Genomic DNA, 19,407 nt, shown 5'->3' with positions numbered 1-19,407 from the left:
CCCTCATTAGTTGGGGCACTGCTGTTCCTGGGTGTCATTTTGGAAGTGCTGCAGTCTGCTCTGCTGAGGTGCTGAGCACTCCCACTCTGTTGAAGTCGGTGCAAATTGCATTTTGAACAAACAGTATAGGCTTATGATTGCTTCTACTGACTGTTTTGCAATATCTTGGTATCTAAGGGCTAATGCACCCCTGTGCATTCTCTGCTATTCCTGATTGCCCTGCATCCAGCCCTGCTGCCTTGTGGACTGCAGGGATGGCATGAGCCAGGTGAACGCTTTATGCCTTTAGATAGATTTTATTGGACTGTGTGATCTGAAATGAATATGATTATTACCATACTGTATGAATTGTTCATGTAGCAGAGGTCTGACTCCCATAACTTCTTATTTAGTCACTTGCATAAGCATTCATGTTTGCCATTTGCTTTAAAGTAGAGTCTGATACATTTCAAAATTTGGGAAGTTCTTAATTAAACCGGTATTGCAGTCTGTACCCAAAAGTCAGTTGTGTTTTGGTCAGTATTCTAGTATTTGTATGCTAATCATTTATTTCTATTGATCTGTTTTCTGCCAAATCATCTTCTTTTAGAGTTACAAAATTTTATTCATTGGTAGGAGAGAAAAGAAGGAAAACAAACAAAAAAAGAATACAACACAAAAGTTGCATGCTTTAATTTTCCCTTGATCTGAACCAAGAAGGTCTCTTGGTAGAATTAGACTAAATGCTGCAAGAAAAGCCATGTTTCATATACACAGTGCTTTCATTCACACTGGGATTTGGGGGGGGGGAAGCACAAGTCAGTAACAGCTGTTGTAAGTTATGAACACACATCCTGCTCTTCTCTTTGTTAAAGATTCTATCGCATTGTTTAATGAATAGCTTGCAATGAAGTGCTTTCTGTTGACAGAACGGCTACACGCCACTACACATTGCTGCCAAGAAAAATCAGATGCAGATAGCAACTACACTGCTGGAATATGGTGCTGATGCCAATGCTGTAACCAGACAGGGTATTGCCCCTGTACATCTGGCCTCTCAGGATGGTCACGTGGACATGGTGTCCTTACTTCTTACTAGAAATGCTAATGTAAATCTCAGCAACAAGGTAAGTGTTTCCTCTGCTTGGTGCGAAGGCAATAAACTAATACAGTGAGAGGAAGGATAGGGGCCTCCAGTTTTATCCAGTATGATTCTGCAAGTTCTGAAAAACACCGTAGGTGTTTGAATACATATTGCTTTTTCTTATAGCAAAGAGAGCAGCGTGCATCAAGTGCTCTGTCAGACTGAATTAACCATATTTTGTAGTCCCCAGGTTTAGATGATGTCTAGCACCATATGCTGCAGAATAATTTATAAATCCATCTCCCTCCCTGTCATGTTACACTCATCTGCCAAAATATGCCACCAGACAAAATGTCTTCCTCACCCTAGTGGTGTTGGGGAGTCACTTGGGAGTCTCTAGAGACATGCCTGCCCGTTAAGCAATGGGAACAACTGACTTGCTAAGGGAAATTAGTTTTTTTTCTTCTACTACTACTACTCTGAGATAGTAACAGTGAGGTGGTCAGAGATTTTTTTGCTCATTAAAGTAAGTGACTCTTCTTCCCCAGTAGAAGTCCCTCACAGCACAGTGACTTCATCTGTAATTTTTCCTGGGGTCCGGACAAGGAACGCTAGTAGATTTTAGCTTCTGCAAGTAAAACTTTATAGATTATGAAGGCTAATCTGTACTAATGTTTCTAGCAAATGTGAGCATGATAACTGCTGCTTGGTATTTTGATGCAGTCCCACCTTTAGTTACCTGCAACATCTTCCCGTCCATCGCTGTTTGGTCGCAATCTCTTATTTTCTCATTATACAGATAACAGCACCTATGAAAATAATTATCCCATACTTGCTTAGCAATATGTGTTCCCTCTGGGCTCAGCACCTATATTTGAAGCTGGACATTTAAAGCACAATAACTCTGAGTTTTGCATAAAAGTAAAAGGCCATTTATTTTCTTCAGAGTCCACAGGATAGTTGGCATTGGATTGCTCAGAGTCTCTGTGCTGACACTGAGCACTTACTAAAACTTTTAAAAAGGTTTGGCCCATGATATTCATGTTCCGTTGTGTAATTTACAGTTGATTACTATTATACATTCATGCGGTGGGACCCACCTAACCATTGTTGTCATCAGCATTGCCTTTTCAAGAGCAGTACAGTTACTGCCTTTGGTCAGGAGTCCACACAGCAAGTTGTGGGTGGCACATACTCAGTTCTGTAGAGATTGTTCTGGGTGTAAGGGTAGCAGACTTACCTAACCTAGGTAAGGCTTAAATCTGAGTATATGTTGCTAGTAGAAATCTTGTACAAGTCTAAGCATTTATTCAGAATTTCATTTAAAGTCTTTCTCGTTCTGAGGAAATTAATTATCCGGGATGAGACAAAATACTGTGTAGCTTTTTCCTCAAGTGCATTATATAATTTTCTGTTCTGTATTTAATGTTGCACAAGGAACATTTATTTCCTAGTTGTTATAAAAGAAGCATTATCTTCCTAGTTCTTAAGTTGTAGTTTCTTGCAATCGAATAAATCAGGAATCACAATATACAGCTTCTAAGTGAAGGTAGAATTTTTTACTTTAGTAATTTCAGTAGGACTTTCTGAATCTTATTAATAGCTGAATTTGCATTTAATATTTATGTGCCACCTCTCAAGATTGTTACCTGCTGCTCCTCATTTACAGAGTGGACTGACACCATTGCACTTGGCTGCTCAAGAGGACAGAGTCAATGTAGCAGAGGTTCTTGTTAATCAAGGAGCTGCTGTTGATGCTCAGACAAAGGTATGGATGCCACGGTCAAGATGTATTGCTTTCTTTCAGGGAGGCAGTAATCAGTTTCAGAGTGAAACTGAAAAAACAGTGATGAAACATTCCTTGTGATATATTGTCATTGAATGTATTTTGAATACTGAAGACATGTAAACCTCCATGTTTAGTATTATACCCAGTCTGTGAACTGTAGGCTTATTTCTTGACAAATGTTTAGATCAACAAAGATGTTTTCTACTGTTGAGTTTTACTGATGGTAAGTGGGATTGAGCTGTTTTTGATGTAAAGAAACTTTCAGTAAAACTGGAACTCTCTCTACAGGGAGTCATATAATCTTTTACGTTGTGCACACACTCATGTGGTTTGGTAATTTTTACATGTTGCACATACTAGCACTCATCTAACCACAGAAACAAAACACAGGACAACTGTTATTTACAACATCTATATTTACAGCAAGAGAAACAATGTAAATGCAAAGTAGGCATTCCTGGTTATTAAGTGGCTAATAGTTTTTCCCATGACTTAATAGAGTTTAATCCTGGGATTTAGAAGTCATCTTTTGCTGAGCTGTTACTAAGCAGTCATCCATAGGCATGATTGTACAAGTTCATTAGAAAAGACTTTCCCGTGTTCCTGGAGCTTGAATCAGCCTTCATGAATGAATGCCTACATTTCTTAGCCATTGTATTTTGCAAAGTACAGTAGATCGGTCTGTTTCATAATACTGGTACATTCTAGGAAACCAGCTTTTTTGAGGGTCCCAACCTGAGAGTGGGTCAGTGTCCTTGTGATGTTAGTTTCTAGGTAAATATTGCTCTATTCTGTCTTCAGGAATAGTATTAAAGTTGAAACATGTACCTCTTCAGGACAAATTTGAAATAGTTAATTGCTGTTATCTGATCTGAGATACATATACATGGTGGTGGAAACTTTCAGACTTACTGGCCTAAAAATAATTTTGCTTAAAGTAAATACTTAGACTTCTAAATAAGAGGATTTATAAGGATTTTCTAGAACGATTGGGAATGGATTTTGGAACCCTGAGCAATAACCCCTCCCACTGCACAGTATTGGTTTGGATACAGTGTCTGTGACCTAATTCCAACAAGCTGTCTAGAAATTATTTTACATTTTGTGTACACCATGCTTAGAATGTAAAGATGATGATCTCACTGTTGATTACATTTAAATTCTTCGTGCACTCCCTGGATTTAGGACACATTCATTTAGCTGTGTAAGGAATCAGTTGTAATCAAGTACTTGACGAGTAGCTGATCAAATCAACTAAAATAAATGTGGTCCCACAGTTTCATCTGGATATTTTAGAGACTTGTTCAGGATAGAAGTGTTAAGAAACTGTTAAGTGTGTACCCCCAAGTTAGGTGCTGTTCTTGCATCCCAGAAATGTGTGCCCAGCTGTCCAACAATGCTATCTTTTTGGTCATCACACTGACATTTCAAAAAAGGCTGACTCCATCATAATCTCTTGCTGCAGGTTGGCTGATAATAATTGGATAAAATAAAAAGCATGGAGGGAAAAGTCATAGGTACTTGATTTTCTGTTCTGTAATTCCAACTGCACTTTTGTTTTAAGCTATTGATTTCAGTGATGCTATTCTGGCATGAAATTTAACATAGTTCTGATGAAATCCCAGGGGTTTGTCCTGCTTTATACTTCTGTAACCTGTTCTCAACCTGTTTTCCAGATGAATCAGTGTTGGTTCTTATCAGCTTGCTAAATCATTTAGCAGCAGATGAGATCAGCCCTGGTTCATTCTTTGCATGATTTCCTTAGATGTAACTGGTTGCCTTTCTGGAGAAAGGAACCTACCTCATTTTGGTTTGTGTAGAACAACCTGCTCTTTTAACTTGGTCAAGAGCTGAATCACCTCCTAGCCTGTAAAACTTGTCTCTGCCTTTTTCCCACTCCTGACCATCCCACAAATAGTAAACAGTCTAAGGAGACATTTACATCAACAGGTGCAGGCAGTCATGTGTCCCCTTTGCCTGCTCTCCAGTGTCCAAATAGGATCCAGTTCTGGAGTATTAGCCTGTTAGTCACATTAACATGGTGTGGTGCTGAGATACTGTCACAGCTGAGGAGAGCGTGTTTGTTGGGTTTCAGGGAAAACCTGTGCAGTTACACAAGCTCTGTGCTGAACTTTACACGTGGCATGATGGCAGTGTGGTCAAGCAAGCATGAAACTGTAGAGACACATGGGAAAAGGGCTTAAAATTCTCATTCAGAGATGTCTGGTTGGAGCTGTATTTCTTAACTGTATCTCTGAAAGTTGAACTAGTCAGTAAGTAAAACCATCACAAGTGAAAGAAAAAAAAAATGGAAAACAACAACAACAAAGAACAACCAAGGAATTGTATTTGACCTGTCTGCAGCTTGAATCCTGTCATCAGTAATAGTCACATCATTTTCAAGAAAGAAAAAGATGCCTGTTGTTCTCCCTCATTCATCAGTTATTCCTCGTATGTGATACGTGGAACTACTGCAAGAATTGCTTCCTTGTATATATTTGCTTCCACGGGACTTCCCCATAGTCACCAGGATGTAGAGCAGGAACTCACAGGTCAGGTGAAGTCCTCAGTGCATTCATGCAGAACTCCTTTTGGGTGTAACAATTTGCTGTTGTGATTCTCTTGTCTAGGAGAACGTAACTGTTAATCCTGTAGGCCTATGGTGATGGCTTGTATTTTTTGCCTACCATGCTAACTCATCTGTCCCTTAAGAAGAAAGTGCCTTGTGTCTTGGAGGACTGTATTCTAGTTAAGTGAACTTGGTTGCTATTCACTGGCTTCTGCGGGGTGTCATCTGCTGGGTTTGCAGCAATGACCTCTGCAGACTCTTCACAGCCGTCTATGTGGTAGTTATCTGTCGGATACCCACTCATTACAACCTGTGATACAGGACAAGTTGCAGTGCAGTGCCGTGCATTTTAACGTGGAATAGATTCTGCATTATCTGAAGATCATCTTGCATTCCTAAGAAAAGAGCCAGCAAGCTCTGAACTTCCACAATGAAGGAAAAAGAGTTATACGGCGAAAGCTACAATATGTGTTCTATACAGGCAATGTTTGGGTGACTGGCTTGTAAAGTAGCAGTTCTGTAGTTACAGGCTCTCTTGTTGAGATGGATTAACTGTTCTCTGGGAATAAAATGTCTGTGCATGCTTCCCCTAAAACCAGAGGCACTGGGGAGCAAGATACAGCAACAGCTGAGTTGGCTCCAAAAGCACTGTTACTATGCTTGCATGTTTGCATGATACCATCCAGCTCATCCAGTTCAGGTTCTTATTTTGTGCATAGAGTGTCAGAGGTGTGGCCATCTCTGCTCTAAAAGCCAAGAACTCAGTCTGTGCAGCTTAGTGACGTTATGTTGGGGATCTCCTTGGGCCTTCAGCAGTGTCAGCACTAACTTTTGGTTTTCTTCTCTTCTTTCATATGCATATGCTTTTGTTACCTTAATTGTTGTAGGCTGAACAAACAGCCAAGTCTTTTATTACTATAATTTATTAGATTCTCCCATCATCATGTTCCCCAATCAAATAAGTGTTGGTTGTGTCACTCCCACACAGTTTCCATCAATGGAGGAAATGCTCTAAGATCTTAGCATGTCATTCAGCATGTTGGGTAGGGACCAGTGAACTATCAGCTTCCATCTCTGGTGCAAGTTCTTTAATCATTGTTTATATATAACTTACATTCCTCTGAAAACATGTAGAGTTTGCAGCTTTATCACATGGAAGTGCTTCTTATTTCTGTTCAGGTTCACTGAGCCATGCAGATGATTTGGGGTTATTTGGGTGATTAAAAGGGAAGATTGGGCAGAAATATATTTAATACCCTGAAGCTCTAGCAAGGAAGAAAAAAAGATTGAATAGTATGGAAAACCTCTTCTGTGGGAGATCAGTCTGTATGATTTTAAAAGGTTTTAAAAGATGGGATATAGTTTTTTAGAGAAGGCGTAATGGGGTCCTGCTGCAACGGCAGCAGCTTTTGTCCATTCTGATGTTGCATTTGTGTCTGAATTTAGGATATGTTAAAGACTTCGATTTGAAACCATTGTGCAGTATCATGTCTACGTCAGCTTCCAATATTATGCACTCCATAATACTGAGAGGTTAAAATTAATTTGAAGCTATGCAGCAAGCAGATGTTTCTTCTCCTAGTAATCATGTTGAGTGTGTGAAAGCTGTCCTGGCACATGTGATGTTGGGGTTTGTTGCAGGGCTTCTATGCTGAGAATTGGCATGAGTAAATATTGTGTCATGGGTCAGCAAATCTCCACGTATCATTTTCCTGCTAGATAGCATTATTACAGCATTATGGTGATGGATTGACAATGAAGACCAGTGGGAGGAGAGTGCTGGTTCAGTCAAGGATTTCTTTTTGTGCAGCCTGTTTTTGGCAAGCAACACACGTGGTGTTGGGCCTGTGGGGAGCTGGTGGTCTCACAGTCCCTGGTTGACAACTGTCTGAGTAATAAAGCCATCGTAAAACTGCCTTTTGTTCCTAATGTTGTAGTGCTGGTAGAAGATAAAGGTGACTGAGAGGTCACAGTGTTTTTCAGGTTGAGCTGGGCCTTTTATATCAGATTTATTCAGAGAGGTTTATTTAGATCAGCCTGCCCTTTCCTGAGAGGAGCCCCATAGCAGCCTGAGTGCTACAGAGCCTCCTGTGATCTCTTTAGTTTTTTTATCTTTTGGAATATCCAATTTTGAAGTGCAAAAAGCAATGGGATTTAGGCAGAGATGGTGGGATGTGCTCTCAGGAAGAATTGCTTTCACAGAACAGGCACATAAACATGGGCATCTTCATGGTACATTCTCTCTTTCTCTCTCTCCTTGACTTTTGGTGCATGCTCAGTTGTTATCCAGATGTTTATATGGAAATTTCCAGCCTAATAATGTGAGATAAAGAATCTTTGCAAGATAATTCAGCATGTTAAGCTGTGATTCAGCAGAGCAGTGTGTAGGTACATATAGGTTTACTTGTTACATTGTATCAGGACTGGATGCCTTTGTGATCTTTGGAACAAGAATATTTTCTAGCCTTATACAACACTGGTGTACTGTAGCTTCATTGTCTGACATACACAGTTGAAAAACAAAAGCAGAGCAGCTTGAGAGTCAGCATGACTAGAAATAGGCAGTAATTCAAGCTGTTAGGATTTATGGTTATTGCTGTTGGAGGATATTAAAGTAATACACTGATGAGACACATGAGGCTTGTGATAATTTCCTTCAAAAAATTGAGGAACAAAAAAATAAGGGGTGCTCTGTGTTTGTGTGTTTCGTGAGGATAAAAAAAAGCTAAGTATTTCTGATTGCATTTTTTGGCACTTATTCTTGTGGCTTTTGATAAGCCTTTCCCAGCTGCTAACTCCCATACTGCTGCTCATTCTTTAGAACAGCAAGAGGCAGCATGGCAACTGACTGCCAGGAGGTGATGTGCTTTAGAGTTGTGTTAAACAAAAGCCCTGATTTTCTTGGAAACCACTTGTTTAATATTAGGATGTCTGCTAAGTCCTTTAGAGATTATGCCAGTAAGTATGACTCTGCATTGCAGAAATGTTTGTAATTGCAGGGCTTTTATATATATAAATACACACACACATATATAAATAGTTCCTGAAGCAAACTTTTTTACCCTCCTGGATGCATTTCTATAGGGAATGGGAAGTACCAATGAGAATTAGTGTTTTTATAGTAAATTTGGTTGCGTAATCACTGAATCTGCCAGTTTCAAAAAAGCTAACAGTATCTGTTTTCACTGAGTATGTTGGGATGTTGAAGCTTCTGAAGTCCTACTAATCAATTGATTTCAAGCTCTGTGGGAGAAAGAAGGTATCAACAGAGGCTCAGAACTGGAGAGAGGTGGTCACATAAAAAAGGTTCAACCAAGGACCCAAGTCACAACTGGTGCTTCTAAACAAAGGCACCAGAAGTAAGTTCTTAGTAATTGGAGACTCTGCTGAGAAGCACTGAGGCACCCATCTGCTGCCCGGATAACCTCTCTAGAGAGGTTTGCTGCCTGCCAGGCACCCACATTCTGAACCTTGAGAAGAGGATATTCAGTATGATGAAACCAGGCAGCCATTATTCCCTCCCAGTCTTTCAAGCTGGGTCACACAAGGCTGTGACCTGGAAATTAAGAAATACAATAAAGACTTCATATCCCTTTGTCCTTAGAGACAAAGGAGCAGAGTAAAGATGGCTACTCTTTTTTCACTCGTTTCTCCAAGCACAAAAGCTTTCCATCCCTCAGAATTAGAAAAGAGGCAGGAAACTGGCATGTCCTGGCAAAGACCTGCTGGTCAAACTGCAGGAAAAGAAGGGCATGTACAGGCAGTGGAAGCAAGGATGTGTCACCTGGGAAGAATACAGGAATGCCGTCCAGACATGCAGAGATGGGATTAGGAAAGACAGGGCACAGATGGAACTGAACTTGGTGATGGATGTTAGTTAATAACAAGAAGGGGTTCTGTAGGTGCACTGGTCAGAAGAGACAGGTCAAAGAGAGCGTACTTCCTGTAACAGATGTGGGAGGAGAACTGACTACAACAGACACAGGGAAGGCTGATGTACTCAATAAGTTCTTTTTATCTCAGTCTTCACTGTCAGCTGGAGTTCTCACATTTCTCACATCCCTGAGTTTCTTGGTGGGAACTGGGAAAGCAAACTACCCCACTGTAAGGGCAGAGCAAGTCTGAGACTGCCTCATGAGACTGAATGTGTATAGGTTCACAAGGCTGGATGGTATGCATCCCGGGATCCTAAAGAAGCTGACTGTGGTTATCAGGCTGCTCTCCATCATATTTGAAAAGTTGGTGACTGGAAAAAGAGAAACATCACTTCCATTTATAAGAAAGGGAGGAAGGAAGACCTGGGGAACTACAGGCTGGTGAGCCTCGTCTCTGTGTCTGGGAAGATTATGTAACAGATCCTCCTGGTAAACATGTTAAGGCACATGAAGGTTGAACAGGTGATCCAGCATGGCTTCACCAAGGGAATATTGTGCCTGACCAATCTCATGGCCTCCTGTAATGAAGCGATGGCATCAGTGGACAAAGGAATGGCTAATGCTGTCATTTGCCTAGACTTTTGCAGTGCTTTTGGCATGGTCCCCCACCACATGCTTGCTTCTAGGTTTGAAGACATGGGTTTGAAGGGTGGACTATTTGGTGGATAAAGAACTAGTTGGAAGGTCATAGCTGGAGGGTAGTGATCAATGGCTCTATGTTCAGGCAGAGGCCATTGATGAGTAGTAACCCCCCAGGGGTCTGTTTTGGGACTGGTGATTTTTAACATCTTTCTTAGTGTCATAGATGATGGGATCAAGTGCATCCTCAGCACGTTTGCAGATGATAACTTGCAGACCAAGCTGAGTGGTGCAGTTAATATAGCAGAAGGAAAGGATGCCATCCAGAGGGACCATGATAAACTTGAAAGGTGGGCCAAACCAGGAGAAGATCTCCTTGAGAGTAGCCCCGCTGAGGAGGACTTAGGGGTCCTGGTAGGTGAAAAAAAATATATAAACAGGGTCACTATGAAAATGTCGTGGTGGAGCTTTCTGTGCCTGCCCAGTTTGTACCACATGTTTGGCAGGGAAAGGGAAAGTTACCCCTCAGTTTCAAATCTGAACAGGAGGTAGGTCAGAAGCAGCAAAGAACATCAATAGTACTCCTTTAGTCACTTATGAAGATAGCATATGTAAATCTTTGTATATACCATTCAGAGAAAGAAATTAGTGTCATAGTGCAGTAAATTCTGGGGGTTTCATAATTGCTTTTTCATTATTCATTGTTACAGGCCGGAGAGAGGAGTCTTTACAGGTCACTTCAAAGTGAGAGTTGAGATCAGCTGTCTTGGCTCTCTGACTCTCTCCTGATTTTAATGTTTTAGGGTTATTAACAGGGGGCTCCCAGAAGGTGGCTGTTGACTTTGGCTTTTATCTCCCCAGTTGGTCTTACAATGTATGATTTCATACAGGGCTGTATTTTGAAGGAGTAGAAAAGAGTTAAGTTTCTTGCATGAAGAGGTTTCACCACATTCTTTTGAACCGATGTGTTTTCATAGTTTGTTTTAATCTGAATTTGTTTGAAATGTCGGAGCAAGGGTGACAGAAAACTGTGTTTAAGGTAATTGGTATGAGAATGCTCATCTTTCTGCAGAAGTCTCAAGACTGCAGCTATTGTATGTACAGCCATGTCAGGCGTGGATCCTGGGCACTGCTTGGAAGCTCTCAGGCCATTCCTATGCTAACAGTGACTATAAGGCAATGTCCCAGCGTTCAGGTCACGGTGACTATGTTTTAACTAGCATTCGGGCTTTTACCACTGCACAACTGTTCAGGAGGAAAAGTTCACTGTAGTCATTTGGCATCTGATCCAGTGTTCATGTAAGTCAGTGGAAAAATTCATTGTGCTGATAACAGTGGAATTTGAATCTGTCACTGTTTCTCGCAATCATTAACTCGCCTTGGTTGTCAGAGCTAGTTTCTTTAGATGGCAGTATGTAATTAACTGAAGGAAATATACATACCCTAATTTAAAGTAACTGGTACAGCCGCCATCTACTAGCATGTACAAATACAGATGAAAATAGGCAACCTGGTGTGAAGTAGCATCAGAGTCAAAATGTCATGATGCATCTAAACCCACAGGCAGCTGAAACTTCCCTATAGTGGAAATAGTTTGTTTGAGGGGTTTTCTTTCTTTCATAGATTCATAGAGGTTGGAGGGGGTCTTTGGAAATCATCTAGTCAAAGCCCCTGCTAGAACAGGTTCCCTAGAGAAAGGTTGCACAGGAAATCATAGCTCTGACCTCACAACTTGAACACGTAGTATAGGGCTGGCTCCTGAACCCCAGTCCAAGGCAGACCTTGGACTTGCCTTCCGCAGTGCTTTTGACCCAGTTGTCTCAACTTGCCACACCTCACTGAGGTGTGTGCGTAAATGAAGCATGGCAGACTACAGCTTTTAACTCTGTGTGCGTCCTGGGCACTAGACCTCAGAAGAAAAGTGAAGGCCCTTTTTCTGCTTCCGAACACTGATTAGATCCATGGGTCAATGTGAGACCAGACCATCTTTTAGAGCATTTGATGGGTGTCTCTCAAGGTTGACAAATGATTTTAGTCTATTTATAGGTAATGGAAACCAAATAGCAGGAACATTCAACTTTCTCATCTTTGCAGTTACCAAGAAATGCAGTTTCTTGCATTTTTTGGTACATAGAGCCAGACACCAAAAAAAATCAGATCTTGTTGTCTTAAAGCCTTAACTCACAAGTCAGTGCTCCAGCTTCTGTAGGTTTGTGGTGTTCTTGCAAAGCTGGCACATCTGTTGCACTGTTTTTGATCTACCTTTTGGGTATTTCTGTCAGAATGGATGGACTGCAAATTGCCCTGTAGCTGAGGCAGACCTCAGCATGCTTAGCTTTTAGTTAAGTTGCTACTACTTGTTATCACACAGTCGGAACACAAGTCAAGCATGTGAACCTCACTGTGCAAGATAGTATGCACACATTCATTTACAAAAACAGGTTCATCTCATAGACCTGATGATCTGAGTGTTGGAGAGGAAAGCAAATAGTTAATCAGTGTGGCATATGTTGAAGACTACAGAAATACAAGGCAGTCAGAGAGGTTTGTGAATAATGGTACTTGAACTGACATGAGTGAGAGGTATTTTTCCAAAGTTGCTGTGTTTTTGTTTCTTGTTTGTTTGTTTTTTTCACACAGTCTAAAGAAATGAAACTTGACAGGATTTTTGCTGCTTCATGTCTGTTGTTTGTTGTTTTTTTTTCTCAGGGGATGCATGGGATTATTCATATTTTCTTATGTCTATTCTAGATGGGATATACTCCCTTGCATGTTGGCTGCCACTATGGAAACATAAAGATTGTTAACTTCCTTCTGCAACACGCTGCAAAAATCAATGCCAAAACGAAGGTGAGTTTTCTACCTCTGCTTCACTCATTCTTTGGAGGCAGCAAGTTTGCTGTGCCCACCACAGTCTTTCCCTTTCCTTGTGCCTGCAGAACGGGTACACGCCACTGCACCAGGCTGCGCAGCAGGGGCACACCCACATCATCAACGTTCTGCTCCAGCATGGTGCGGCGCCCAATGAGCTCACTGTGGTAAGTGCCAAGAAGCTACCACTCACTCTCAGTCATCTCACCCTGCGTAAAACATTGTGTCCCTGCTGTGTATGAGCAAGGGAAATGGCAAAAAAAAACATGACAAGGGGGAGGAAAAGTGGAGAGGAAGGCTATTCCGATTGCCTCTGTGTCCTCCATTGTCTCTTCCAAAACTAGAACAGCAAACATCTGCACAATGTTTTTCTTTTTCATCCCATTTCTTTAGACTTAAACTCTTATGGTCACATATTCTACTATCCAAAATATATTTCAGTCACCAATATGCAAACATATTTGTACTCCATTATGCACTTTACCTAACTAGCAATTTCTACACTTCTAGCATTCAGCTTTTCATACAATTTTTTTCAATTGCTAGAATGGAAACACTGCCCTTGCCATCGCAAAGCGACTTGGCTACATTTCAGTCGTTGACACATTGAAGGTGGTGACAGAGGAGACCATGACTACAATTGTAAGTACAGTTTATTTCAGTAGTGGAAAGAAGGATTTTTCCTAAGCCAGTAGTTAAATAACTACTGAGATTTCAATCTAATTTATACCTAGCTCCTTTTAGCACTATAAAGTAGATATTAAGTCAGATGGTTTTTATAGCATACCTTGCTTATTGCACAAATGACAAACTGGTTTGTAGTGGGAAATGTGCTCATAGAGGCTTCCTGTAAACTATAGCTGTTTCTCCCTTTTTAGAAGATGCAGTTTGCTAAGGGTGTACTGGATCTAAGAGCAATTACTGCAAAATAAAAGTAATTGGAATTTACTTAAAAGCAGCTCTTTGCATTATTTGTGGTGGCTTCTGAAAGAAGGCTAACAGTATCTTACGCAAGCAGCCACAGTCAGCTTCTGCAACCCCAGCTGACATATTCATGATCTCCACCTAGTCTGTCTTGGCTGTCAAGAAGGCTTGCTGCATATTAGCCACAGGAAATTGAAGAAATTCAGTAGTCAGATAATGCCTATCGAAAAATGGCAATTCCCAGAATTCAAGATATTTCTAAAAGATCTTTTGTTCACCAGCATTATGGCTAATTGCCTTATATTCTCCTAAGATGTGGAGCCTCCATGAACGACCACAGAAGCAAAACAAAAGCAGAGCTCCTAATTTACTTTTTTCCTTTTTTGCACCCTTCTACTGTTTAAAAAGGGAGTCATGTACATATATGTATTTTTAGGTATATAGGACACTGAAAACAGTTATTGTACGTTCCACGTTTTGTCATCACCCATTTCTGTGGCCTGTCAGTGCAAGCAGGTACTTGCAATAATAATACATTTAAGATGACAAGCAGTTTTTAGTTTAACTTAATGATCAGGCTGTGAATTGTTTTTGAGGAAACATTAGATGCTGAAAAGCCTGTACTGCTATCTGTGAGTACCTACCCTGAAGACAAGCACAGAAATAATTTCCACAAAAGCTGAAATATGCTGTTTATCAGTCACAAGTGTGTAATTGGCAGACTTTGGAAATCTAAACATGAAATCTGATTTACAGCTGAGTATCTTTAAAACTCAGGCAGCTATTTTTGGGGGTGTGTGGTTAAATAACTCCCAAAGGTAAGTTTAATGAAATCAGGGTGAGTATAGCTGGTTTTACTGTGATTCATCGTTCTTTGCTGAAAGTCCATTTGTGCTTGAAAAAAAGCCCTGAGATTTTGCTAGCTTAGCAGCAATGTGTTAAAAACCTAAAAAGAAAACACCACAAAATGAAAGAACTCTCTGAAAAATTTCAGATAGAATAAGTTTGCTCTCAAATTTACAGCATAGTTAGACTTGATCTTAAGGGTCTTCTCCAACCTAAAAAATTCCACACTTCTATGGTTTTTCTGCTGAAAAACGAGTATTGTTAGTATAGTTTAAATACTGCTTAAAATTTAGATGGCTTTTTCAGAGAGTTCTTATAAATACCCTGGACTTGCTTAAAGGTAATATTGCTTATTTATGTATTATTTCAGCATAGTCTTCTTCTATACATAATTATATTCATCTATGGAAAGCATGGGAATAAAAAGCTACAAAGAATCAAAACAAGAGTTTTGCTAAATGTAGATTAAAAAATACACCCTGAAATGATTTTATTTTTTTTTTCTTTCACAGACTGTTACAGAAAAGCACAAAATGAATGTACCTGAAACCATGAATGAAGTTCTTGATATGTCTGATGATGAAGGTATTAGATAGTAAAAAAAAAAAAAAAAAAAATCCTTCTCACTTGTTTTTCAGTCTGTTATTTTAAGAAGTGGGGAGGGTGGTGGTGTATGTTTTAAGTACTAGTTGGATAAGGTTTCTACACATACACTGTAGTCTTACATTGATTTATTGACTCATCGATAGTCTATGCTTTTATTTAATTATTTTGTTTATTTAAATCATGCAGTTCGTAAAGCCAATGCCCCTGAAATACTCAGTGATGCTGAATATTTGTCAGATGTTGAAGAAGGTATTTGTACATTTTTGTGTTGCAGTGATATTTAACTTAAGCCTCTTCCTTTTTCTGTGTCTTACTGTGGAAATTAATCCTTTCAGATAATCTTCTTCTTATCCTACTAACAATAACTTCTGCTTTACAGTTAAGAGCCCTTTAAAAACTCATTGAGCTGTTAATGATAATTCTCTATTTTTATTTTTTTTTTCCTGAATGTCTTACTACTAATTTCTAAATGAAATTACCTCCACTTTTCCTGGAATAGTCCTTTTGCTGCTGCTTCTGTCAAGTGGAGAATTGGTTCACTATTGCAATTGACAAAAGGGTCAAATATAGAAAGAAAGAAAGAAATAGCTGATATTGAAAGTGAAGAACAAAAGGATGGGTGGGTTTTTTTGTTTTTTAAACAATTCTGTGTGTTCAGCTATGGAATGATTGATTTACACTGATTGTCAATCCTTAGCCTGGAAAGAAGTATTTTTAGAATTTAAAACAAATCTCTATTTTAATAATGAAGTTCAGTAAAACCACATTGGATTAGTTTTGTCCTGAGTAAAGGGGATGAAAAGGGATGCTGCGCTGAACTCAGCATGTTGTGTTTCTTGGGATTAAGGATGTACTCTTGTAGCTGGGATTTCTGTGTTCTGTATCATTCAGCAGTCTGTGAGTGGGGCAATAAGCCATGTCTTCTCAGTTCCTCTGGATAAGATTTATCAGCTATTGGCACCAGCAGCTTGCCCATCACAGCTCATTCCTCGGTGTCTGGCTGGGCTGACACAGTTTCAGTGGTCTGTTAAGTATCTAAAACTCATTTGGTAACTACTTCCCTCCAAACCACCATCCCCTGCTTGGTCAGACCTTCCATGGTGTGGACGTGCAGGAGCCTGAGTGAGTCCCACCAGGAACTGCAGGTTTCCAGTGAGATTGGGTTCCCATGTCACACTCAGAAACAGGAAGGCCTTGTGTTGAGGAAGGGAATGATGGCAGCATCTTGGAGGCTTTTATGTGTGTTCCTGGTCACAGAGAAGTGACTGGGTCCAGTTATCTTGTGGCTGTGTAGTCAGTCTCTTTCTTTGTGCCAAGCGATGTGTTTACATGTTTATAGCACTTCAGCAGTATGGTGTAAAAGCTGTTAGAGAAGCTCACTGTGTGCAGCTCTTGTTTAATTCATTCACTGAGGCTTTTGGTTTGTTTTCAGTTTGTCAGTGTTTCTATATTGGCATTCTCAAATAGATCAACTTCTTACTGTGCACCTGTGTTTTCCAAGTAACTCTTCTGGGCTATTGTGTTGCTCAAAATACTTCATTGTTGTAACTGGCTGGAATGCAGATGCCTAATAGAGTTAGTTAATAGAGCAGCAACAGCTGCCTTAGCCCAGGGCACAGCATGAGGTTTGCTGCAGATGAGAAATGCCTGTGTAGGGTCAGAATATTAGATGTAAGATATTAAATGTGTCCTTAATGTATGGAATCACTTCTTATGGCCAAATGCAAAGCTGAAGGGAAGTGAGAGATCTATGGGAGGTTTTTATAGTCACAAACTCTCACTTTGGGAAAAATAAATATTAAAGGATATGGGTATATAGTATCAATTTCTTACCTAAGGAGAATATTCTGCAACCATGCTGTTACTTGGGGAGCTAAGAGGCTGTCTTACATGTAACAATGTAGTTTTCAAAGCATACTGCTGAACAGGAGCTTTCAAATCAGATAATAGTATAATAATCCACGCTGGAGCATTGCAGCCTGCAAAGAAGGTGGGGAATTACAGGCTTTGAGGTGGTAACCACTGGTCCTGTCTTTCTTCTGCCTCGTGCATCCCTGAAGACAGGATATTGATACCCTTTCATGCAACTGCTGAGTGCTGACAGAGTGTTCCATGTACAAAGCGCTTCAGGGTGGTAACACATCTCATAGCCTGGGAATAGATTTCCAGATGAGAGATAGACACAGATGTATGTCCCAAACTTGAGCTCTCCCTCACTTAACATTCAGGTCGTCAGCCAAACTTTTCAGTGCAAAATTTGCCCCATATGCAGGTTCTCTCCTAGGAACAACTGAAGGCTAGAAACTGAAAGTAGTCTCAGAGCTCAGAGATGTGTGTCAGGGAACTGTTTCCTTCTATTTGCCTCTTGCTGTGTCAACTAAAGAAGTACTTACTCGGAAACGATGTAATTTCCCTGCAGTGGAGAGTCTGGTTTGCAGCTGGCCCAAATGAGAGGGGACTCATTTTCCTAGACAGCTCTGGAAAGTGTGGCCAAATGAGGTTTTTGTGCTGGGAAACTGCTTTACCACAAAAGAAAAACGGCCAAAACAAAAACCCAACAATAGTTTAAATGTTGAAAATTTAGAAGGCGTGTGTAGTGCTTTTATTTTTCCTTTTGTTTGGTCTTTTTTGGTGTAAATAAGGACACTGTTTTAAGCCCATTTAATGGATCTTCCTCTCTCTGTAGGAGTAAGTATGATGCTAATCGATCTCTGGCAGATTAGGCAGGTGCCCGAGGAGGAAGTGAGGGCACATACAGCCTGATCCCTGAGCAGGTGCCGGTTTATAGAAATGAGTGCCTTTAAGACAGGTCAGAACATTCTCAGGAATTAAAGTCTGCTACAGCGATTTTAGGAGGGATGAATTTATTATATTTTTACATTTGAGAGTTTTCTGGGACTGTCTAGATGCACTTTTACAGATCAGCAAAAGTTTCAGTGGTTTCATCCTGGCTTTTCTCCAAAACTGTGGCTACAACCAGAAGGATCCTGCTCTGCTCCAGGGCTCTACCTCTGTCACCAGACAACTGTGGTGGAAGGGCTGTGATGAGGGAGTGGAAAAGCAAAGCCAATGGCCAGTGTCTGTTTGGATCCCAAGCTATGATCAAAGATTGCTTGGGAGAAGCCACATGATCCTTTCACTCCTGCTGCCAGAGAACCATGTTTATCCCTGGCCTCTAAAAAGAGCTCTGGCGCTGTGGTCTTGCAGTTCCCAGCTGTATGAGACAGGCTCTGAGGAGTCAGAAAAATGGAGAAAGCCTGGGAATAGATGACAAAGGTGATCAGATATGTGGAAAAGCTTCTAAGGAATAAGAGAGTAAAGAGAGTAGGGTTATCTATCACAGAAGAAATCTCGAGGGATGAGCTAGAACATGTGAGGTAGTGGGTGGCAAAGGGAGTGGTGAATGGGCTGCTTGCTGCGTCCCCTGAAGTCCACAAACAGGATGCACAGGTGAGACCAGCGAGGTGTAGGTTCAGCTAAAGTGAAAGGGACTGCTCTTGGTGCAAGAGCTGCTTGCAGTGTGGGACCCCTGCACAAGTCCTTGCTTTGGGGAATGCAAGAAGTCTATGCAAGTTCAAAATGTAAATGGAATGATGTAAAGAAAAAAAAAAAAATTGCCTTTTGTGACAATACCAACCTCTCTCTCAGAACAATGTGTTCACACTAGCTAATGGATAGGGAAATGTCGTGGAGGACTTCCAACCTGTCATCTTCTTCACTTCTTCTGTGAAGTTTGCCTGCCATCAGAGCAGGATGTTCTTGGACAGAAGGACCTTTGCTTTGACCTGTGGCTGCCATTCGTCCGTGGTTTTGAATGGATTCCTAGAGTGCCCACGGCTGTGTTTGCTGCTGTTTACAGGAACACCTTGCTTCAAGACAGCAGATGGTGGAGGAAAGCAAAAGGGAAAGGAGAGCAGTTGCAACAAAGCAATGCAATGTTCTCTTTTTTCATTGTTGTTTGGCTTTTTTTGTGAATCAGTGCTTCACTTCTTGGGCATTTCTGAACAGTGTTGATGTCCCACTTTGTCTGTGGGACATCTGTGCAGGAGTACAGCGTGCTGCAGCACTCCATGCTCATTTCCCAAAAGGAGGAGAATGAAGCTGCAGCACCTAACTAACCAGAGCACCACCCATAGCGCTGGAGCCTCCCACATCACCCCACAACGTGTGGAATCCTTTGAAATAACCACTCCTAGCTGCAGCTTTTCCTTTGATGAGCGTTTCA

At 40.7% G+C, this 19,407-nt stretch overlaps 1 protein-coding gene across 1 annotated transcript in view; it reads left to right on the top strand.

The window, feature by feature from the left end:
- Positions 1 to 19,407, top strand: part of ANK3 (ankyrin 3) — a 192,715-nt gene that overhangs the window by 99,961 nt on the left and 73,347 nt on the right. Inside the window, exons 17-23 of the mRNA XM_015866239.2 lie at positions 909 to 1,106; positions 2,733 to 2,831; positions 12,687 to 12,785; positions 12,875 to 12,973; positions 13,353 to 13,448; positions 15,089 to 15,161; positions 15,369 to 15,431. Coding sequence (XP_015721725.1) covers positions 909 to 1,106; positions 2,733 to 2,831; positions 12,687 to 12,785; positions 12,875 to 12,973; positions 13,353 to 13,448; positions 15,089 to 15,161; positions 15,369 to 15,431 — 727 coding nt within the window. The remainder of the gene's footprint in view (positions 1 to 908; positions 1,107 to 2,732; positions 2,832 to 12,686; positions 12,786 to 12,874; positions 12,974 to 13,352; positions 13,449 to 15,088; positions 15,162 to 15,368; positions 15,432 to 19,407) is intronic.

Source organism: Coturnix japonica, chromosome 6, assembly GCF_001577835.2.
Source record: "Coturnix japonica isolate 7356 chromosome 6, Coturnix japonica 2.1, whole genome shotgun sequence".
In the NCBI taxonomy this organism is placed as follows: domain Eukaryota; kingdom Metazoa; phylum Chordata; class Aves; order Galliformes; family Phasianidae; genus Coturnix; species Coturnix japonica.
The sequence above is the reverse complement of the archived record's forward strand: the minus strand, read 5'-3'. Positions and strand labels throughout refer to the sequence as shown.